Source organism: Solea solea, chromosome 6 (assembly GCF_958295425.1).
Source record: "Solea solea chromosome 6, fSolSol10.1, whole genome shotgun sequence".
Classification (NCBI taxonomy): Eukaryota; Metazoa; Chordata; class Actinopteri; order Pleuronectiformes; family Soleidae; genus Solea; species Solea solea.
The window spans coordinates 27,684,553-27,704,638 of NC_081139.1; the positions used below are offsets into that span (position 1 = coordinate 27,684,553).

The 20,086-nt window shown below is 44.0% G+C and overlaps 2 protein-coding genes and 1 long non-coding RNA gene across 6 annotated transcripts; 1 reads left to right on the plus strand and 2 right to left on the minus strand.

Moving 5' to 3' along the window:
- Positions 1–224: 224 nt before the first annotated feature.
- On the minus strand, positions 225–3,101 carry LOC131461533 (uncharacterized). 2 transcript variants are annotated; one of them, XR_009240487.1, is made up of 3 exons: positions 2,860–3,101; positions 1,543–1,737; positions 225–1,326 (listed from the first exon to the last, which is right to left on the minus strand). It is a non-coding gene; the product is annotated as an uncharacterized LOC131461533 (long non-coding RNA). The 2 variants fall into 2 exon arrangements; XR_009240488.1 differs by lacking the exon at positions 2,860–3,101 and having other exon boundaries at positions 225–817; positions 917–1,326; positions 1,543–1,681.
- LOC131461530 (membrane-spanning 4-domains subfamily A member 4A-like) lies at positions 1,603–8,213 on the plus strand. Its single transcript, XM_058632846.1, has 7 exons — positions 1,603–1,743; positions 2,692–2,814; positions 2,980–3,036; positions 3,175–3,339; positions 6,410–6,523; positions 6,605–6,658; positions 6,963–8,213. The coding sequence occupies exons 1-7, from the start codon at positions 1,603–1,605 to the stop codon at positions 7,041–7,043; spliced, it is 735 nt and encodes a 244-aa protein (XP_058488829.1). The 3' UTR covers positions 7,044–8,213.
- On the minus strand, positions 8,190–19,483 carry LOC131461532 (membrane-spanning 4-domains subfamily A member 15-like). 3 transcript variants are annotated; one of them, XM_058632848.1, is made up of 7 exons: positions 19,280–19,483; positions 16,410–16,520; positions 14,554–14,610; positions 12,837–12,965; positions 9,229–9,342; positions 9,030–9,083; positions 8,190–8,446 (listed from the first exon to the last, which is right to left on the minus strand). In XM_058632848.1, exons 1-7 carry the CDS (start codon positions 19,397–19,399, stop codon positions 8,399–8,401), a joined length of 633 nt encoding a protein of 210 aa, XP_058488831.1. In that variant the 5' UTR covers positions 19,400–19,483; the 3' UTR covers positions 8,190–8,398. The 3 variants fall into 3 exon arrangements, 2 of the variants coding, with proteins under 2 accessions (XP_058488831.1, XP_058488832.1); XR_009240486.1 differs by lacking the exons at positions 8,190–8,446; positions 9,030–9,083 and adding an exon at positions 9,798–10,369 and having other exon boundaries at positions 9,256–9,342; XM_058632849.1 differs by lacking the exons at positions 8,190–8,446; positions 9,030–9,083 and having other exon boundaries at positions 9,244–10,369.
- Between the last annotated feature and the right edge of the window lie 603 nt (positions 19,484–20,086).

The window sequence follows — 20,086 nt, forward strand, 5'->3', positions numbered from 1 at the left end:
TCAACAAATAATACGAATAACTTGTTTTAGTAGAATCGTCAAAGTGACACTTTTTTCTTCCCCCATTTGTGGGATAGTTTGGTAGGTAGTAGGAAGTTAAGTACTCTGATCAAAATTTTTAGACCAGTTGAAAAATTGCAAGAATTTACATTTTGCACTGTTGGATCTTAAGAAGGTTCTAAGTCGTGCTTCAAAATGCAAAAAGAAGAAATGAGAAAAAAAAATTGAGTAAGCAATTTATTGCAAACAACCATTTAACTGAAATAGGCTGTTCATAAGCAAAGCCTAAATCTTCCCAAAAATGTGGATTCATTTTCTGTCAGGTATCCACACTGTCATGACCTCCTGATGGCAAAGGCAAAAAAGCTTTCTCTCTTTGAACGCGGTCAGATTGTTGAGCTGCAGCAGCAAGGCCTCTCGCAGCGTGCCATTGCAGCGTGTCATTTTAAACTTCTTTAAAGATCCTGAGAGTTATAGAACAAAAAAGTCAAGTGGGAGACCCAAAACTTTTTAACCGTAGTAAATTTTTCAGGTAGGTAGGTCTATCAGATAGATATAGATAGATAGGTCGTTGGTCGATCTCTCGATACATAGACAGTTAGTCAGTGTGAGCTTCACCACTCACAGCTTGTTCAGAGGTAGGAAGAGTCAGCTTTGCGGTGGAAAATAATCCTTTATTGTCCAAACAGAAAAAAGGTCCACCAAAAATAATTCCACCAAAAACACCGCTTTCGCTCTGACAGCTGAGGGTGTGAACTGTGTTTCTCCAGCATTTCCAGCCCGTCTCTGCTTCGCTCCTCTTTCTGGACCCAGCCTACTGCAAGAGACCAGAACCAGGTTACAAGTGTGCTTATATAGCAGACTGATTACCGGATTCTGTCCGGAACTGTCTGATCACTGGCTGAGCCACTCCTACCTCTCCTCCAGCAGCCGCAACTCTAACCACACCCCACTGCCACATACCGCCACTGCCCGACTTAGGCCGGGATCCCGCTGGCTTAAAGCCACTCCTCCCCCCCCTCCGCGGAGCGGGAGAGAAAGTCAGCCACGACCATGGGGTTACCCGGCCTATGGATCACCTTGAACCGGAAGGCTGTAACGCCAGATACCAACGAGTGATCCGCGTGTTGGCATCTTTCATGCGGTGGAGCCATTGGAGCGGGGCATGGTCCGACCAGAGGGTGAATTTGTGTGAAAACCGGGGAAAGGGAGCTGGTGGCCCAGCAACCCGAACCACTTGCCCCATCTCCATGAGGCGGCACTCTGCCCAGGTGTGACCGGGCTGCCCACACCCACACCGGGCTGATCAGACACGTAGGCTGGGCCCTGTGGAACAGAAGGCAGAGGGTTATTAATGAAATAGTGCTTGGACCCGTGTGTTGCCTCCAGGGCTCTGTAGCGCCCCCTATGGTGAAATTTGACCCAAAACTAAGTTTCACCAAATTTCACAAAACTTGTTGGAAACATGTCATGGACCAAGACAAACAGAAACGTCTATTTTGTGACGATCTTCTACAATAATCACAAGATAGATCTTCTTACCTCCTAATCTGCCTCAGCAGGAAGCTTCACTTCACGCCACAGGATCATCGTGTCTCAGCCATGCCGTCCACTGTGTCCATGACACGGGGAAACACAGTGGTCGTCACCCACGTCCACCCTGCTAACGCTGCTGAAAACGCACAGCAGCACAACTTGGTGGGCGTCCGGAGGTTCATCAAGGGCCAACCACAGGCGCTGGGGGTAAGAGAAAGCACAGAATACACCTTTAATTTGCATGATTTCATTGTTGTTGTTTTTTACTTCATGACCTGTCTATTTGAAGCCACTGTGAAAATTCACATCTGTTTTTAATATCCATGAAAGGAGGGTGATTGAAGACGTGCACAACTGTGCAAAAGTCTTCTGAGGTTTTCAAATACAATAAAAAACAAAGTTTGTGTGTTCACCTACACCTGTTGGTGTTTGACCAGAGAGGGCAGTAAATACACAACAAGTACAATTTGAATACTTTAGAGCAGGCATCACCAAATGGTGGACCTCGATCCGGACCCGGACCGAGTGATGGTTCTGTCCGGACCTGTGAGCCGTGACCAATCTCTGATAAATTCCCGAGAATAGATGATTTTTTGAGAGGAAGAGACAGTTTCTCCCTATGTTGACTTCATAAACAAGCTGATTGGAAACTTCAGTAAAAGGTTCAACAGCTTCTGCCTTGGGCAGCAGCTCCTCCTGCTAATCCAGAATCCTGTCCTCATCAGAGAAGTCAGAGGATTTTCAAAGGAGGTGACACAGACATTTAAGTGGGCACATGCAGGATCTCCACAGCTTGAGCTCATTGATCTGCAAGGAAATGCTGCATTAAGAGAGAATTTTGAGGCAACTGACCCTGCTTCCTTCTGGCTACAGACTGTGTCTGAGAGTGTGTTCCCTGGTCTAACTAAAGTGGCACTGCACACCATGACTATGTTTGGATCGACTTACAGCCGCTACAAGCTGGACTTCGGTTTGGACCTTTTATTTGGAGGAAATTTTAGTAACTGGACCTCGGTGACTTTTAATTGAATACCCCTGCTTTAGAGTCTAAAGTGGTTTACACCTGAGAATACTGGTTTAGAGGTTTCTGTCCTTGTGATGTTTGTGGGAACAGCAACACGTCTAACACTGGTCTGAAACACCTTGTCTCTACAGACGGTTCAGATCATCATCGGCGTGATGGTTCTCCTGTTTGGGATCACGATGAAACGTAAGGCAGATAATGAGCAGGACGCACTCGGAGTTTACAGCGGCGTCTTCGCCTGGGGAGCTGCGTTTGTAAGTCACTGTTTCACAGGAGGAGGAGGAATAATGGCGACTCACCTCTGTCAACGCAGAGAGCAACGTCCAACACCACTCACTCTCCCACACCAAAGTCCACAGAGAAAATCAGTGATGCCTCCATCACTGATTCTATGATCAGTTTGTGCTTGTGTGTTTCAGTACATCACAGCTGGATCTCTGACAGTGGCTGCTGCCAGACGACCGAGCCGCTGCCTGGTGAGTATGAACATGTCACTTGTGTTTCCTCGTTCATTTCTTATTCTTTCTTTCTTTCTTTCTTTCTTTCTTTCACTCTGTGGATCAGTGTGAGTGTCGCCGCTCTCTCACGTCGTGTGTCGTCTCTGCTGCTCACAGGTGAACTGTGCGATGGCGTTCAGTATCGTCGCACTGGTCTCTGCCGTCATAGCCACCATCCTCTACTCTGTGGACGGTGCAAGGATTTCACTCGACTGCTCCGAGTACGACAATGACTACTACCAGTACAACAGAATCTCCTGGTCCAACTGCCTCTTATACAAGGTATTAAGAAAAACACAAGGTCACACATAATGGCTGAGTGTTGATGAAAGTGTGTCAACTTCTCTGTCTCTCACCGTCCTGTTGTTTGTGTCTCTCACTGTCCTGTTGTTAGTGTCTCTAACCGTCCTGTTGTTTGTGTCTCTTGTCCTGTTGTTAGTGTCTCTCACCGTCCTGTTGTTTGTGTCTCTCGTCCTGTTGTTTGTGTCTCTCACCATCCTGTTGTTAGTGTCTCTCACCGTCCTGTTGTTTGTGTCTCTCACCGTCCTGTTGTTTGTGTCTCTCACCGTCCTGTTGTAAGTGTCTCTCACCATCCTGTTATTTGTGTCTCTTGTCCTGTTGTTAGTGTCTCTCGTCCTGTTGTTAGTGTCTCTCACCGTCCTGTTTTTTTGTCTCTCAACGTCCTGTTGTTAGTGTCTCTCACCGTCTTGTTGTTTGTGTCTCTTGTCCTGTTGTTAGTGTCTCTCACCGTCCTGTTGTTTGTGTCTCTAACCGTCCTGTTGTTAGTGTCTCTCGTCCTGTTGTTTGTGTCTCTCAACGTCCTGTTGTTAGTGTCTCTCACCGTCCTGTTGTTTGTGTCTCTCACCGTCCTGTTGTAAGTGTCTCTCACCATCCTGTTATTTGTGTCTCTTGTCCTGTTGTTAGTGTCTCTCGTCCTGTTGTTAGTGTCTCTCACCGTCCTGTTTTTTTGTCTCTCAACGTCCTGTTGTTAGTGTCTCTCACCGTCTTGTTGTTTGTGTCTCTTGTCCTGTTGTTAGTGTCTCTCACCGTCCTGTTGTTTGTGTCTCTAACCGTCCTGTTGTTAGTGTCTCTCGTCCTGTTGTTTGTGTCTCTCAACGTCCTGTTGTTAGTGTCTCTCACCGTCCTGTTGTTAGTGTCTCTCACTGTCCTGTTGTTAGTGTCTCTTGTCCTGTTGTTAGTGTCTCTCACCATCCTGTTGTTAGTGTCTCTCTCGTCCTGTTGTTAGTGTCTCTCTCGTCCTGTTGTGAGTGTCTCTCACCGTCCTATGGTTAGTGTCTCTCTCGTCCTGTTGTTAGTGTCTCTCGTCCTGTTGTTAGTGTCTCTCACCGTCCTGTTGTTAGTGTCTTTCACCGTCCTGTTGTTAGTGTCTTTCACCGTCCTGTTGTAAGTGTCTCTCACCATCCTGTTATTTGTGTCTCTTGTCCTGTTGTTAGTGTCTCTCGTCCTGTTGTTAGTGTCTCTCACCGTCCTGTTGTTTGTGTCTCTCACCGTCCTGTTGTAAGTGTCTCTCACCATCCTGTTATTTGTGTCTCTTGTCCTGTTGTTAGTGTCTCTCGTCCTGTTGTTAGTGTCTCTCACCGTCCTGTTTTTTTGTCTCTCAACGTCCTGTTGTTAGTGTCTCTCACCGTCTTGTTGTTTGTGTCTCTTGTCCTGTTGTTAGTGTCTCTCACCGTCCTGTTGTTTGTGTCTCTAACCGTCCTGTTGTTAGTGTCTCTCGTCCTGTTGTTTGTGTCTCTCAACGTCCTGTTGTTAGTGTCTCTCACCGTCCTGTTGTTAGTGTCTCTCACTGTCCTGTTGTTAGTGTCTCTTGTCCTGTTGTTAGTGTCTCTCACCATCCTGTTGTTAGTGTCTCTCTCGTCCTGTTGTTAGTGTCTCTCTCGTCCTGTTGTGAGTGTCTCTCACCGTCCTATGGTTAGTGTCTCTCTCGTCCTGTTGTTAGTGTCTCTCGTCCTGTTGTTAGTGTCTCTCACCGTCCTGTTGTTAGTGTCTTTCACCGTCCTGTTGTTAGTGTCTTTCACCGTCCTGTTGTAAGTGTCTCTCACCATCCTGTTATTTGTGTCTCTTGTCCTGTTGTTAGTGTCTCTCGTCCTGTTGTTAGTGTCTCTCACCGTCCTGTTGTTTGTGTCTCTCACCGTCCTGTTGTAAGTGTCTCTCACCATCCTGTTATTTGTGTCTCTTGTCCTGTTGTTAGTGTCTCTCGTCCTGTTGTTAGTGTCTCTCACCGTCCTGTTTTTTTGTCTCTCAACGTCCTGTTGTTAGTGTCTCTCACCGTCTTGTTGTTTGTGTCTCTTGTCCTGTTGTTAGTGTCTCTCACCGTCCTGTTGTTTGTGTCTCTAACCGTCCTGTTGTTAGTGTCTCTCGTCCTGTTGTTTGTGTCTCTCAACGTCCTGTTGTTAGTGTCTCTCACCGTCCTGTTGTTAGTGTCTCTCACTGTCCTGTTGTTAGTGTCTCTTGTCCTGTTGTTAGTGTCTCTCACCATCCTGTTGTTAGTGTCTCTCTCGTCCTGTTGTTAGTGTCTCTCTCGTCCTGTTGTGAGTGTCTCTCACCGTCCTATGGTTAGTGTCTCTCTCGTCCTGTTGTTAGTGTCTCTCGTCCTGTTGTTAGTGTCTCTCACCGTCCTGTTGTTAGTGTCTTTCACCGTCCTGTTGTTAGTGTCTTTCACCGTCCTGTTGTAAGTGTCTCTCACCATCCTGTTATTTGTGTCTCTTGTCCTGTTGTTAGTGTCTCTCGTCCTGTTGTTAGTGTCTCTCACCGTCCTGTTGTTTGTGTCTCTCACCGTCCTGTTGTAAGTGTCTCTCACCATCCTGTTATTTGTGTCTCTTGTCCTGTTGTTAGTGTCTCTCGTCCTGTTGTTAGTGTCTCTCACCGTCCTGTTTTTTTGTCTCTCAACGTCCTGTTGTTAGTGTCTCTCACCGTCTTGTTGTTTGTGTCTCTTGTCCTGTTGTTAGTGTCTCTCACCGTCCTGTTGTTTGTGTCTCTAACCGTCCTGTTGTTAGTGTCTCTCGTCCTGTTGTTTGTGTCTCTCAACGTCCTGTTGTTAGTGTCTCTCACCTTCCTGTTGTTAGTGTCTCTCACTGTCCTGTTGTTAGTGTCTCTTGTCCTGTTGTTAGTGTCTCTCACCATCCTGTTGTTAGTGTCTCTCTCGTCCTGTTGTTAGTGTCTCTCTCGTCCTGTTGTGAGTGTCTCTCACCGTCCTATGGTTAGTGTCTCTCTCGTCCTGTTGTTAGTGTCTCTCGTCCTGTTGTTAGTGTCTCTCACCGTCCTGTTGTTAGTGTCTTTCACCGTCCTGTTGTTAGTGTCTTTCACCGTCCTGTTGTTTGTGTTTTTCCAGAATCTGATACAGGGCGTCTCAGGAGTCCTGGCCGTCTTCAGCCTGTTGCAGGTGATCATCTCATCGGTCGTCATTGGTTACGCCTGCTATGCCACGTGTAGCTGCCGTGAAGAGGTGAATGAATCCATCCTTTTTTTTTCTTTGATATTTCTGTGTTATAATGTTTTTTAAAGTGTGTGTGTGTGTGTGTTACAGACACTTGCAGAATCTTTGGCCACTGGACAAACTGCTGCTCCCTACACTGAAGAGGTCAGGTCAAATATTGTGTGTGTGTGTGTGTGAGGTGTGTGTGTTTGTTTACATGATTGTGTCTTAAAGGGTTAGTTTCAGTTTTTGTGGTTTAAAGTGTGATTGTATAAGATATTAAAAGTAGATAAACTGGTCACTGTGTGAGTGTGAGAGTGAATGGTTGTTTGTCTGTGTGTCCCTGCGATGGACTGGCGATCTGTCCAGGGTGTGACTCCGCCTATCGCCCTTTGTCCTTTACCTCCAGTAGAAGATTGTAACCTGTGTGTGTGTGTGTGTGTGTGTGTGTGTGTGTGTGTTCATGCAGATGCAGAACATCAAAGGAGAAGCGAGCGCCATGATTCCTCCTCATCCTCCAGCGTACAGCACTGTGGGTTCCAATGTTTAAGGACTCAAGGAATCTTAAGGATAAGATAGGATAAAGAAAGTGTTACAGTAGACTCAGTAAACTGCTTAAATCATGATTCAGTTTCCACTAGACGGCACTGTGTGATAGATAGATAGATAGATAGATAGATAGATAGATAGATAGATAAATAGATAGATAGATAGATAGATAGACAGACAGACAGACAGACAGACAGACATATCGATGTTTGTGTAAAGAGTTCATCTGTCGTCACCTGACTGCTTCTTCCTCTTTCCTTTTTCTCATCACTGGTTCTCATCGTGTCCATTTCCACACACAGCAGTCTGTATATAAAGTACCTAAAAATGATGCTTTTAGCGTAAAAGTACAAGTATGTGACCAGAAAATGACTTTGGTACAAGTTGACGTCACTTTTTTTTATAATTTTACTAAAGTTAAAATCTTAAAGCTTAACAACACTCAGAGCTCTACCCCACTGGGAGCTCTACGACATTTGGAGCTCTACCACACTCGGAGCTCTCACACTTGGAGCTCTGACACTCGGAGCACTATGACACTCAGAGCTCTGACACTCGGAGCTCTTCCACACTTGGAGCTCTACCACACTCGGAGCTCTGACACTCGGAGCTCTTCCACACTTGGAGCTCTACCACACTCGGAGCTCTCACACTCAGAGCTCTGACACTCGGAGCTCTGACACTCGGAGCTCTCACACTCGGAGCTCTACCACACTCAGAGCTCTGACACTCGGAGCTCTCACACTCGGAGCTCTACCACACTCAGAGCTTTTGGAGTTCTTGGAGAATTGAAATACTGTAATTAAAACACTATTATAATAATTATTGCGTTTACTTGTTCATTTGTAGAACTGATATAAGAATTTATAGTAACTGGACCTGAAATGAGTTTCACCTGTTTAATACAACAGGACGGTGAGAGACACGCAGTAAACTGCTGCATGTGTGGAAGTAAAGTTAAAGAGAAAATACCTGAACCACATCCAGTCCTTACCTGGTCCATTTACATTTACATAGAACAGTAACATTCACTTTCATCATTTTATCCTGTTGGTGTTAGAGACTCATGATTATTTCAGGTATCGATTCATCAAAAAATGTTGCTCTGTTTCCTAAATGCAGAGAAAAATCTCGTCCCCACAGCTCATTGTTTTGTGATATGCCGTTTATTGTCGTAGAAAAGCAAAGAAACATATTTACAGTTTTTAACAGAAAAAACAAGACTATAGTACATGATCAAAAATAGATTGTCATTCAAGTGAGAACAGCGTGATGTAAATTTGTGAATAACAAAAGATTATTTGGATTTTGAAGGACATGAAAACATTCCAGACTGGTGCTCGTTGTGACATCAGCTCAGTTGACCACAGTGTTGTACGCTGGAGGAGGAATCATTACGCTCGCCTACACACACACACACACACACACACACAAATGTTACAATCCAAAAGGACAGTTCAGACTAAAAGCTGAGAAACAGAGACAACATGGCTGCCAGTGGAGACAGAGAGAAAATCTGTGATTTTAACATCATGATCCACTGCTGCCTCCATCACTGAGTCTGATTTTGTGATTTCAGCTTTTAAAATCAGTCCGATCCACATTTCAGACTTGATCCACAAGTCTGTGTTGCATTGTAAAAATCATTGGTTTCCTCTGTGGGCGTTGGTGCAGGCAAAAGATCAGTTTCCTGACGTAAGAACATGTGTGTGGCATTAAGTCCTGAGTCAGTACCGGGAAGTGAAGATGTTTTCACTTCACTGTTGTGCAACAAACATGTTTGTGCTTGGATTTTTCACCTAAATATCAACTTCAGTTTCTTTCTTGAACAAAATTCAAGCACCCATGTGTTTTTAGGGCCATTTTCAAAAACATTCAAGGGCCTGGAATGTTGTTTCAAATTCATCAACATGTGACGTAGATATCGTAGATTTAAACTGTTGTCAGTTTTTTTCAAACACACACACACACACTAATTTGACCTGACCTCTTCAGTGTTGGGAGCAGCAGTTTGTGCAGTCGCCAAATATACTGCAGGTGTCTGGAAGACACACACACACACACACAAATATCAAACACATTTAAAGATCGTACATAAAAATGTTACTGTGACTGTTGTTTGGAAAAGCAGCGTCTTCATAATCTTCCCCTGCAAAATGTCTTTTATAGTCTGTCTGTCGACTCACCTCTTCTTTGCCGTCACATGTGGCACAGCAGGCGTAACCCGCAATGACGACTGAGACGATCATCTGTAACAGGTTGAAGACAACCAGGACTACTGAGATGCCCTCTATCCGACTCTGGAAACACACAAACAACAGGACGGTGAGAGGCACTAACAACAGGAAGAGAGACACAAACAACAGGACGGTGAGAGGCACTAACAACAGGAAGAGAGACACAAACAACAGGACGGTGAGAGACACTAACAACAGGACAGTGAGAGACACTAACAACAGGAAGAGAGACACTAACAACAGGACGAGAGACACAACCAACAGGACAGTGAGAGACACTAACAACAGGACGGTGAGAGACACTAACAACAGGACAGTGAGAGACACTAACAACAGGAAGAGAGACACTAACAACAGGACGAGAGACACAAACAACAGGACGGTGAGAGACTGTCAGGTGACTGTCAGGCGGCTGCACTGAGTCCGCTCAGGGTTGCATGCTAGCTTCCAAAACTTCACGGACCATGCCTTCTGATGCTGACACAGAACTTTTACACGCAAATAAAAAAATATCTGACCTGAAGGAGGATATCAGAAGGCTCTCCAATGAGCTAAGGAGTAAGGAAGCCATGCTGTCCAGCCTTATGAATCCGGCCACTGACCAGTTCCAGCAGATTTTCTCCCTGAACACAGCAAACCACTCCACAGCTGTCTGGGACCCCCTCAACCTGCCTTCGGCCGTCCTCCTGCTCCACTCCCAATAGATCGCCCTCCTGGTCCGAGGTGGTGGTATGTGGCCGCAAGAAGGATACGGGCGGGCTCACCTCACCTCCTCGCCTGAGCCTGTCCAACCATTACACGGATCTGGCGGCCGACACTCCGGCTCCCTCAGCCGCTGAACCTGCCGCTCCAGCTCGCCCTGACACGGATTCCCTGAAAATGGGGCCCGCACACACCGCTAAACTTCAGTAAATGGCTCCAAGCTCCATTGGCGGCTCCACATCCCGGCCCGTGACTTCAACCTCCCGACACCGGCTCTTGCGCGAGGCTGTGCTCAGACGCTCCGGAGGTCTTCTTCGTCCAGAGCCAGTAACGGTGAGTCCCTCTCCCCTTTCTGGGGCTGACAGCGCTGGCACACACTGGCACTCACCTGTTCGACACCACAGGGCAACATCCAGCCATGACAAGCAGCAGCAGTCGCCCCCTCGTCCACTATTCTCCCCTACCACACTCATTATCGGAGACTCCATAATCGGGAACACACGATTTTTCAACGCTGCCACACACTGCTTCCCTGGAGCCACAGTCCCGCTGATCAGCAAATTACCGGGGCTGCTGAACTCACTCGTATAATCGTCCACTTTGGGACGTGCGACACTGCTCGCCAGCAGTCCGAACTCACAAAAAATGATTTTAACAATCTTTTTAGCTTTTTAAGGTCCTGCGGGAAGTCCGTTTTTATTTCTGGTCCCATTCCCTCGCTCGGCCGTGGAACAGCTCGTTTTAGCAGAATCCTCAGTCTCCATACATGGCTCCAGTCCACATGCACAGCTCTTAACTTTGGTTTTATGGACAATTTTAATTTGTTTTGGAAGCGTTCCTCCTTTTTTAAACTTGACGGCATTCACCCAAACTATATGGGTAGCAGCATGCTAACTGCAAACATTCACCATGCTGTCCAATCACATTCACGTGCATGACTGTTTACCTGACACACCCTCGCACCCCCGGAACATCCATCACCTCCACTCTCCCAGTCCACACTCCCCCCCGCTAGCTCCCCTCCCCCTACCAGCCACACCCGTCATCAACAGCATCACTAGAGTTTCTACCCATATCCACCATCATCAGCCATAGACCCCCCCATCGACACAGCACTTTTAATCTACAACCCTGGCACAACAATTTTACACACCAACTTAAAAGAGAATGTAGAAAAAATGAAAGAAATTGGAAAAAGACCGGAATTCATGTTTTAAGGAAATATGGAAAGACTCAATGAAAAAATACCAAAATGCAGTAAAAGTAGCAAAAACGCCTATTTTTCCAACCTGATTTTAGAGAACCATTCAAAACCCAGTTTTATTTAAGGTTTTAGATTTAGTTAGCTCCCCCTCTTCCTCTTATTTTAATGATGCAACACAAAAGACCTGCAAGGAGTTTTTACAGTTTTTTAAAGACAAGGTCAATTTTATTAGGCAACAGATCACCCCCCCATACAGCATTTTATCCACCAGTAGAGACATTTCTACACATTTTTAGCGAGTTTCACTTCCTTTCTTATCAGACATTTAAGCAGACATGTAACCAACCAGGTGCAGCCTTGATTTTATTCCCACCAAATTTCTTAAAGAGGTTTTTACCACACTTGGACCCAGTATATTATCCATTGTAAATAGTTCTTTAACGTGTTTTTCCCTGTTTTTAAACATGCTGCGGTCCAACCTCTTTTAAAGAAAGCCCAACTAGACCCCACCCATTTGAATAATTTTAGACCAATTTCTAAACTTCCCTTTTTATCAAAAGTTTTAGAAAAAGTAGTTTCCTCCCAGCTTTTATCTTTTATGGCACAAAATAATTTATTTGAGAAATTTCAATCCGGTTTTAAAGTTTTACATAGTACTGAAACTGCCCTCCTCAAAGTAACCAACAACCTGCTTTTAACTACAGACAGAGGAGAGAGTGCTATTTTAATTATTTTAGACCTAAGTGCTGCCTTTGATACTATAGACCACAACTTTTTAATTGACCGTCTTAAATCCTTGGTTGGTATCAGGGACACAGCACTTGTTTGGTTTTGCTCTTACCTTTTTAACAGAACCTGTGCAGTCACCATAGGCAATCACTCATCCTGTAGAACCCAAATAGCCTATGGTGTACCGCAGGGTTCTATTTTAGGTCCAATTTTATTTTCTATTTATATGCTCACACTCGGCCAAATCATCCAGCGGCATAATGTCTCTTTCCACTGCTATGCTGACGACACACAGATATACCTCCCACTGAGACCCAACGATCCGAGAAGCCTGGTTGCTGTTTTAGACTGTCTAAAAGATGTGAACCGCTGGATGGCCCATAACTTCCTCCAATTAAACAACTCCGCTCGTCAAGGTCTAGACCCTGAATACATTACTGACATGCTGACCCCATACGAGCCTGTTCGCAGCCTTAGATCTGCGGGCGGGTCTCTCTCTTAACTATTCCAAGGCCAAGGCTAAAAACCAGAGGTGACCGCGCCTACTCTGTTAGAGTGCCTCTGCTTTGGAACAGCGGAGATAAGGCTTGCGAACTCAGTTTCATCTTTTAAATCTCTTCTTAAAACTCATTTTATAGACTTCATTTTATGTGATGCTGTCCTTTTATCCTCTTTTTTTAATCTATTTGTATCTAGAGCGTTAACCACCCTTAATCCTTTCATCACATTGTTTTCTTCCTTTCTGTGCATTTTTTATTATGTATGTATAAGCACTTTGTAAATTGCTGTTTTTAAAAGTGCTATATAAATAAAGTTTTACTTGCTTACTTAATAACAACAGGACGGTGAGAGACGGTGAGAGACACTAACAACAGGACGGTGAGAGACACTAACAACAGGACAGTGAGAGAGAACAACATACCTTGAACAGTTCGCAGTTGTAACCACAGCGAATGAACAGCAGTAGAACAAAAAAATCCACAGAGTAGAGGATGGCGGCTATGGTGGAAGTGACCGCTGTGACGATACTGAACGCCATCGCACATTTAATCTGTGAGAAGCAGAGACACGAGACGAGAGAATGACAGAAGCACGCACACAACGAGCAAACAAGCAGGTCGACGAGATTATGAGCACGTGTGACGTCATCAGACTGCTGGCCTGTGATTGGTCAGAGAGCGTTGTCACTGAAGAGTCATGAGTGCGACGTCAAAGCAAAAAAAAATATGTCAAAGCCCTTGAAAGAAAATAGACAAATAGACATGGGTCATTGAAAGTGCTTGAAAGGGTCCTTGAAAATTTAAAGTGGCCATAGCATTGTCCTATCTCACTTCTATGTGAGATATAGAGGTGTACTTACAAACATGAAGTTCTTTTTATGGTCAAAAACGTCCTAGTCGCTATAAACGAGCCGATGTAAATGTCTCATTACTGACGCTCTCGTCAGCCCGCTGTTTCAGACCAAAACCACACCCACAGAACATGGACTGTCTTGTGATTGGCCAGTTATCTGGAAGTGACGTAATTGGCACGTCAGCTCTCAGACCCGCAGCTCCCCTTCTGGAAGGGCAGATGCACCGCTAGCAATGATCAAAACATTGAGTAATGTCGTAATCCCTTACACATTTGATCCGGAGTCTGACCCAGAGTCAGAAGACACTGTGACAGTGAAAGACTGCTGCAGGACGCCTGTAGCTTGGATAACGTTGTGGTTACCAAGATGATAAACACACATGCAAATGAAACACGAGCGTAGCGTGTAGCCGGCTATCGCTAATGCTAAACGACAAAACAAGCACACAAAGACAGTTATATACATATTGTTTGCACTGCTCATTCCTTCCTTAAGGTGAAGTTTGGTGCTGTGTCCTGCTTTATATTGCTACTTTCAACCGTAGAAGAAGTACGTCACCGGATATGCCCGGACTCTAGTGCCCAGACTAGGAGGCGCTGCTGTTTAGAGGAGTAGTGAAAGTCAACGGAAGTGCCGTTCCGCTTCGTAGAGCTCAGGAAAACAATCAAACTCTGCGCTCTCAGCAGTGGCTGAATTGATTGTTATGGACTTTTAGGGCTTCATAAACAAGGTAATGACGCAGATACACACAAAAACGCAGGGTTAATTTGCACCGGGCAAAGGGATCTTTAATATCATATAATATAATCATACATTTTGAAAATAAGAACGTTCCAAGCCCTTAGAAGTAGCTCCAAGGGTCCTTGAAATCTTTGAAAGTTTGTGAATTTGAAAATGTGTGTCGGAAGTCACTCTCTGACCAATCAGAGGCCAGCAGTGTGATGATGTCACACTTGAGTATCAGCTCAGCTGAACCAGGTAAAAAAACCGCAGGTTCTGTCAGTGATGGAGAAGAAAGAAGAAAACAGACGTGGAGTTACAAGAGCATCATAAGAGGAGAGAGTCAGAGCTTTCAGGGACCAAGCTCCTCTCCTGTGGAACCAGCTCCCAGAAACTTCTTCCACTTAAAGTCCAACTCTTTAAATAAAGCTGCTTCAAGTGACCTCTGACCCTAACGCTGAGTTGCGCTGCCGTAGCGTGAGACGATTGGGATAACACACACTCTGTGATTCCAGAGCTTCAACACCATCATCATTGTCCTGGCCCTGCACATGTTCATACTCACCAGGCAGCGGTTGAGTTTTGTGGCAGCAGCCACTGTCAGAGATCCAGCTGTGATGGACTGAAACACACAAGCACAAGCAACACGTTTGTTGCACAACAGTGAAGTGAAAACATCTCCACTTCCTGGCACTGACTCAAGACTTAATGCCGCACACATGCTCTTATGTCAGGAAACTGATCTTTTGCCTGCACCAACGCCCACAGAGGAAACCAATGATTTTTACACACTTCACTTTCAAGTCAGAGACAGGCAGAGCGACACCAAGGGAAACTCATCACATGATCAAATCTATGTCACATGTGTTCACGTCTTTATCTCACTGTGAAACTGACTTTTCCAACAGGAAACTGAAGTTTGTAAACCACTCACTCTCCCACACCAAAGTCCACAGAGAAAATCAGTGATTTTAACATCACATACACAGTTGTTGAACCTCTGCTGCCTCCATCACTAAGTTCAAATGTCTTATTTTGTCACTTCGGCTTTAAAAAACCTTGCTTCAGATTGACCTCAGTGACACAGAGGCCGTTTCTCAATATCCATACTTGTGCGTACTTGAGCGTACTTGCGTACTCCCGTACTTGTGAAAACGTCATCAGCCTCAGTCCAAGTGCTGTTCCAATTCTCAAGTAAGCGAACAGCGAGGACGGTTCTCAAACCCGGAAATGTTCTCGCTCCGCCCATTTTTACCAAGTATGCATCGGAGGTGACTTAAGCGTACTTGCGATGGCCATGTATCCCAGAATACATTTCGGCGGAGCATAGCAGCAGATAATAGAAATATAAATCTGAAATAAATATTTTTCTGTGTCCCGGAACAAAGTTTTAACATCATTTGAGGCGAGAAATTAGTCATTTAGAATTCAAACATGTGGTTTGTGTATGAAGATATGACGTATTTATAGTTTGGCAGCAACGTTTGTCGGAGGTGATCAGCTCCGCCTCTGCAGACGCTCGGCTCTCACTGTGCCCGGCACAGAGCAGCGTTACCTCGGCCTGTCCTGATGAAATGATCCGCTGGCTCAGACGTCGCTGTCATTAGATGCTCGGTGTGATCCATAGATTTGTTGTTGACGTGTTATTTTGTTTTTAATGGAAACGTTTTGACCTGAAAGTTTGAAGGTTTGTATATTGTTAATGTTTTTTTTATTTTAACTTTGAATTTTAGATTTATATTAAAGTCGAGATTTATATTTAAATATAATATGTAAATATTAGATATGTATAGTATAGTATGTAGAGTAGTATATATTTGTACACGTACATATATGTCATACATACATATATATATATATATATATACTACTCTACAATGCTGTAATAGATCTATTTTCCACATTGTATTATTTCTATTGTATATTTTAATAGAAATAAATTAATAAATGAAGTTAAATATTTAAAATGTAAAAATAATAACAACATATATATGCATTTATTAAAAGTATTTCATATGTTCATTTATCAACACTGTAGGTGGCGGTAATGAGGCTGCAGCACTTGGCGCCAGCCACCATTCAAACAGCAGAACAATACATACATACTTGCATACTTGAGTATTGAGAAACAACCACATACTTGTGTACTCCCGTACTTGGCAAGTATATACTCCCAGCGTACTTCTCAAGTATATACTTCCCAAGAAAGCAAGTACATACTTGCTTACTTGAGTATTGAGAAACGGCCAAAGTGACCACACAAGGCAACAGAGGACCAGCAGCTCCTGTGTCCCCGCAGCTAAAATCACTGATTTTCTCTCTGGACTTTGGTGTGGGAGAGTGAGTGGTGTTGGACGTTGCTCTCTGCGTTGACTCTGAGGTTTAGACTGGCATTCACATGATTGTGAAACAGTGACTCACAAACGCAGGTCCCCAGACGAAGGCGCCGCTGTGAATTCCCATTGTGTCTCCATCAGGCGCCATCGTGATCCCAATCAGGAAAACCATCAAGCCGATGATGATCTGAACCGTCTGCAGAGACAAACACAAGCAGAGACGCTGTTTCTGACCAGTGTCAGACAGGTTGCTCTCGACAGTCGTTAAATCCAGAAACGGTGTTACAGTGTAACTAACCCTCTACCAGTGTTTTCAGGTGTAAACCAGTGTTTTCAGATGTAAACCAGTGTAAATGTAGATCTAGTTAATGTCATTTGTTGATCCAGGTTCAAATCAAAGTATTGAAATTGTACATGTTGTGTATCTGCTGCCCTCTCTGGTCAAACACCAGCTTCTGCATCGTAGGCTTTCATCATCCACTTTTGCTCCACTGGTTCACTCTCTCATCACCGTCTTGTCCAATCAACACAAAGCTCATTGTCACAGACTCCTCCCCCAATTATAAACACAGCCGCTGTGTCTTCGTCCCTGGTCCGTTGGGGTGAAGAGGCCAGAAGGGAACCCTCACCGACGGTCACAAGCTGCGGATCGAGACCAAAAGGACGAGATGGCGGATACAGGTGGTGGAAAAGAGTTTTCTCCGCAGGGGGACTGGGATCAGAGTTCGGGTTTGAAGCTCAGACGACTCTCAGTACCTGCCCCCCCGCGTTGAGAGGAGTCAGTTAAGGTGGTTCAGGTCTGGTGAGGATGGTTGAGGATTTTTCGGAAGGCCGTGGTGCCGGAAGTGACGTACGGCAACTATTCCCCAAGCTAGCAGTCCCGACGTTTTCACTAAACTAGAGGATTTTGAGAGAAATCTCAGAAAAGTGGAAGAAAAGACGACTTCTAAGTATATCATGTGCAAGAAACAACTCAATTTCGGGGAAAAGGGCACCCCGGGGGTTTAGGGTTAGACATGGGGAAGAAGTGAGGTTAGGGTTGGGGCCAAGATGACCTGGTAAGGCCCATCGTGGGCAGCCCGTGGCCAAGTGGAAAGGGAACTTGCTTGTAACTGGAGGGTTGCTGGTTCAAGTCCCCACCAGGTCGAAAGGGCTGGGGTACCCCTGAGCAAGTTACCCAACCCCCATTGCTCCTCGGGCGCTACTCAGTGTGTGTTAATAAAGTATCTATTCTATTCATACAGCAAGTAAAGAAATGTCACGGTAAAGGCTGTATTTCGTAGGCGTTGACAGCTTTGTTATTATTATTATAAGTCATTGGGCACCACAGCCCTCCGATAAACCGTTGAGGATGCCTCCTGGACCACGTTCCTCTGGTAAGAGGCCCTGGGGCAGACGCAGAACGTGCTAGTGGGATTATCGCTCTCAGATGGCCTTAGTTTACGAAATCAAAAGCAGGAGATCCGTCACAAACAGGCAAACAAATCCGACAAGAGGCAGGCAGGAACCCTAGGTCCAAGAAAGGCAGAACAGGGTCAAAACAAGAAGGCTACTTAGAAATGCTGGAGAGGCTTGGCAAAAAAAAAAACACTAACACAAGACAATCTGGCAGCGCTCAGATGAGAATGGGCTGGTATTTATACACTGAGGGACGCAGCGAGCACATGAGCTGCAGGTGAGGAGATGGGCGGGGAAACGCAGGTGAGGGAAATGAGCTGATTGCATAGAAGAAAGGCGGGATCTGAAATGACAGGAGAATTAGTGACGAGACATGGAAACAAACTAAGAGTTAGTGTTAAGTACGTCACACACGAGAATCAAAGCCAACAACGTCCAACTGTAGATCAGTTATCAGTTATAATCGCTTATGATTATTCCATTTATTTGTACTTTTGTGCCGATGTTTTGAACGTTGGGGCTTCTCTTTGAGAAAAACAAAGAAAAAACAAACAAATAGGTAACGACATTCATGCCGAACAATCAGATAAACGTCGGTGAAACAAACAGCTGAGAGAAGACTTTGACTTTAATTAAACACAGCTGGTTTTAAATAATAATAATAATTATTGTTATAGCAGAAAAAGAGTTTTTACCCTGGATTTGAACCTGTTTGCAAAACAGTGATTTGATGTAAAAAAAAAAATATTTAGGAAATGTAGTGTAGTAAAAGTACACCATTTATTTAGGAAGTGTAGTAAAAGTACACAATTTAAAAGTAGTGGAGTTAATGTACACAATTTATATAGGAAGTGTAGTAAAAGTACACAATTTAATTAGGAAGTGTAGTAAAAGTACACAATTTATTTAGGAAGTGTAGTAAAAGTACACAATTTATCTAGGAAGTGTAGTAAAAGTACACAATGTAAAAGTAGTGGAGTAAAAGTAAACAACTTATTTAGGAAGTGTAGTAAAAGTACACAATTTATTTAGGAATGTAGTAAACGTACACAATTTAAAAGTAGTGGAGTAAAAGTAAACAACTTATTTAGGAAGTGTAGTAAAAGTACACAATTTATTTAGGAAGTGTAGTAAACGTACACAATTTAAAAGTAGTGGAGTAAAAGTTAACAACTTATTTAGGAAGTGTAGTAAAAGTACACAGTTTATTTAGGATGTATAGTAAATGTACACAATTTAAAAGTAGTGGAGTAAAAGTAAACAACTTATTTAGGAAGTGTAGTAAAAGTACACAATTTATTTAGGATGTATAGTAAACGTACACAATTTAAAAGTAGTGGAGTAAAAGTAAACAACTTATTTAGGAAGTGTAGTAAAAGTACACAATTTATTTAGGATGTATAGTAAACGTACACAATTTAAAAGTAGTGGAGTAAAAGTAAACATCTTATTTAGGAAGTGCAGTAAAAGTACACAATTTATTTAGGAAGTATAGTAAACGTACACAAATTAAAAGTAGTGATCAAAATGAAAAGTGTATTCTGTGCGTTCTCTTACCCCCAGCGCCTGTGGTTGTCCCTTGATGAACCTCCGGACGCCCACTGAGTTCTGCTGCTCTGTGTTTACGTGGGTGACGACAAACATGTCCCCCACGGTCGTGGACACGGTTGAAGACATGACAGAGACACACGGAACGGTCCTGAGACTGTGGACTCTTTGACTGCGCCGTTACACGGAGCGCGAGAGACTGCGCCCTCCGCTCACTGAGTCAAGTCAAGTCAAGTCAAGAGATCTTTATTGTCCCCGGAGGGCAATTTGTAGTGCAGCCAGCAGCGTAAGACAACAGTAAAAACCAAGTACAACAATGACACAACATACGCTAATAATAGAAATAGCAATAAAATACATACACAGGACAACAATTAACAATAGTTATTAAAATAGATAAAACAACCAATAAAGTGCAACCATGCCATCCTGGAAGAAACAGGATTTTCGTCACTGAGCTCTGATTGGACCGTTAGAATCAGTGTGTGTGTGTGTGTGTGTGTATGCGCGCGCGCTGTTGTGTTGTTGAACAGTTTAGGCAGGGCCGGCTCTTGGCATAGGCGATATAGGCGGTCGCGGCGCCCCTCCAGCAGAAAAAAATAAATAAATAAATAAAATAAAATAAAAAAATCAAAATAATAAAAAAAAATTAATAAATAAAACATTTTTAAAACAATGAAAATAAAAATGATTTTCTATTCCCAGTCGCCCTCATTTGTGTGTTCTCTCTTGAAAATAATAAAAATTAACAAATGAATAAACAATAATGTTCCTAAAATGTGGTGCTGCTGAATCACATGACGGGTGTCCTCAGGG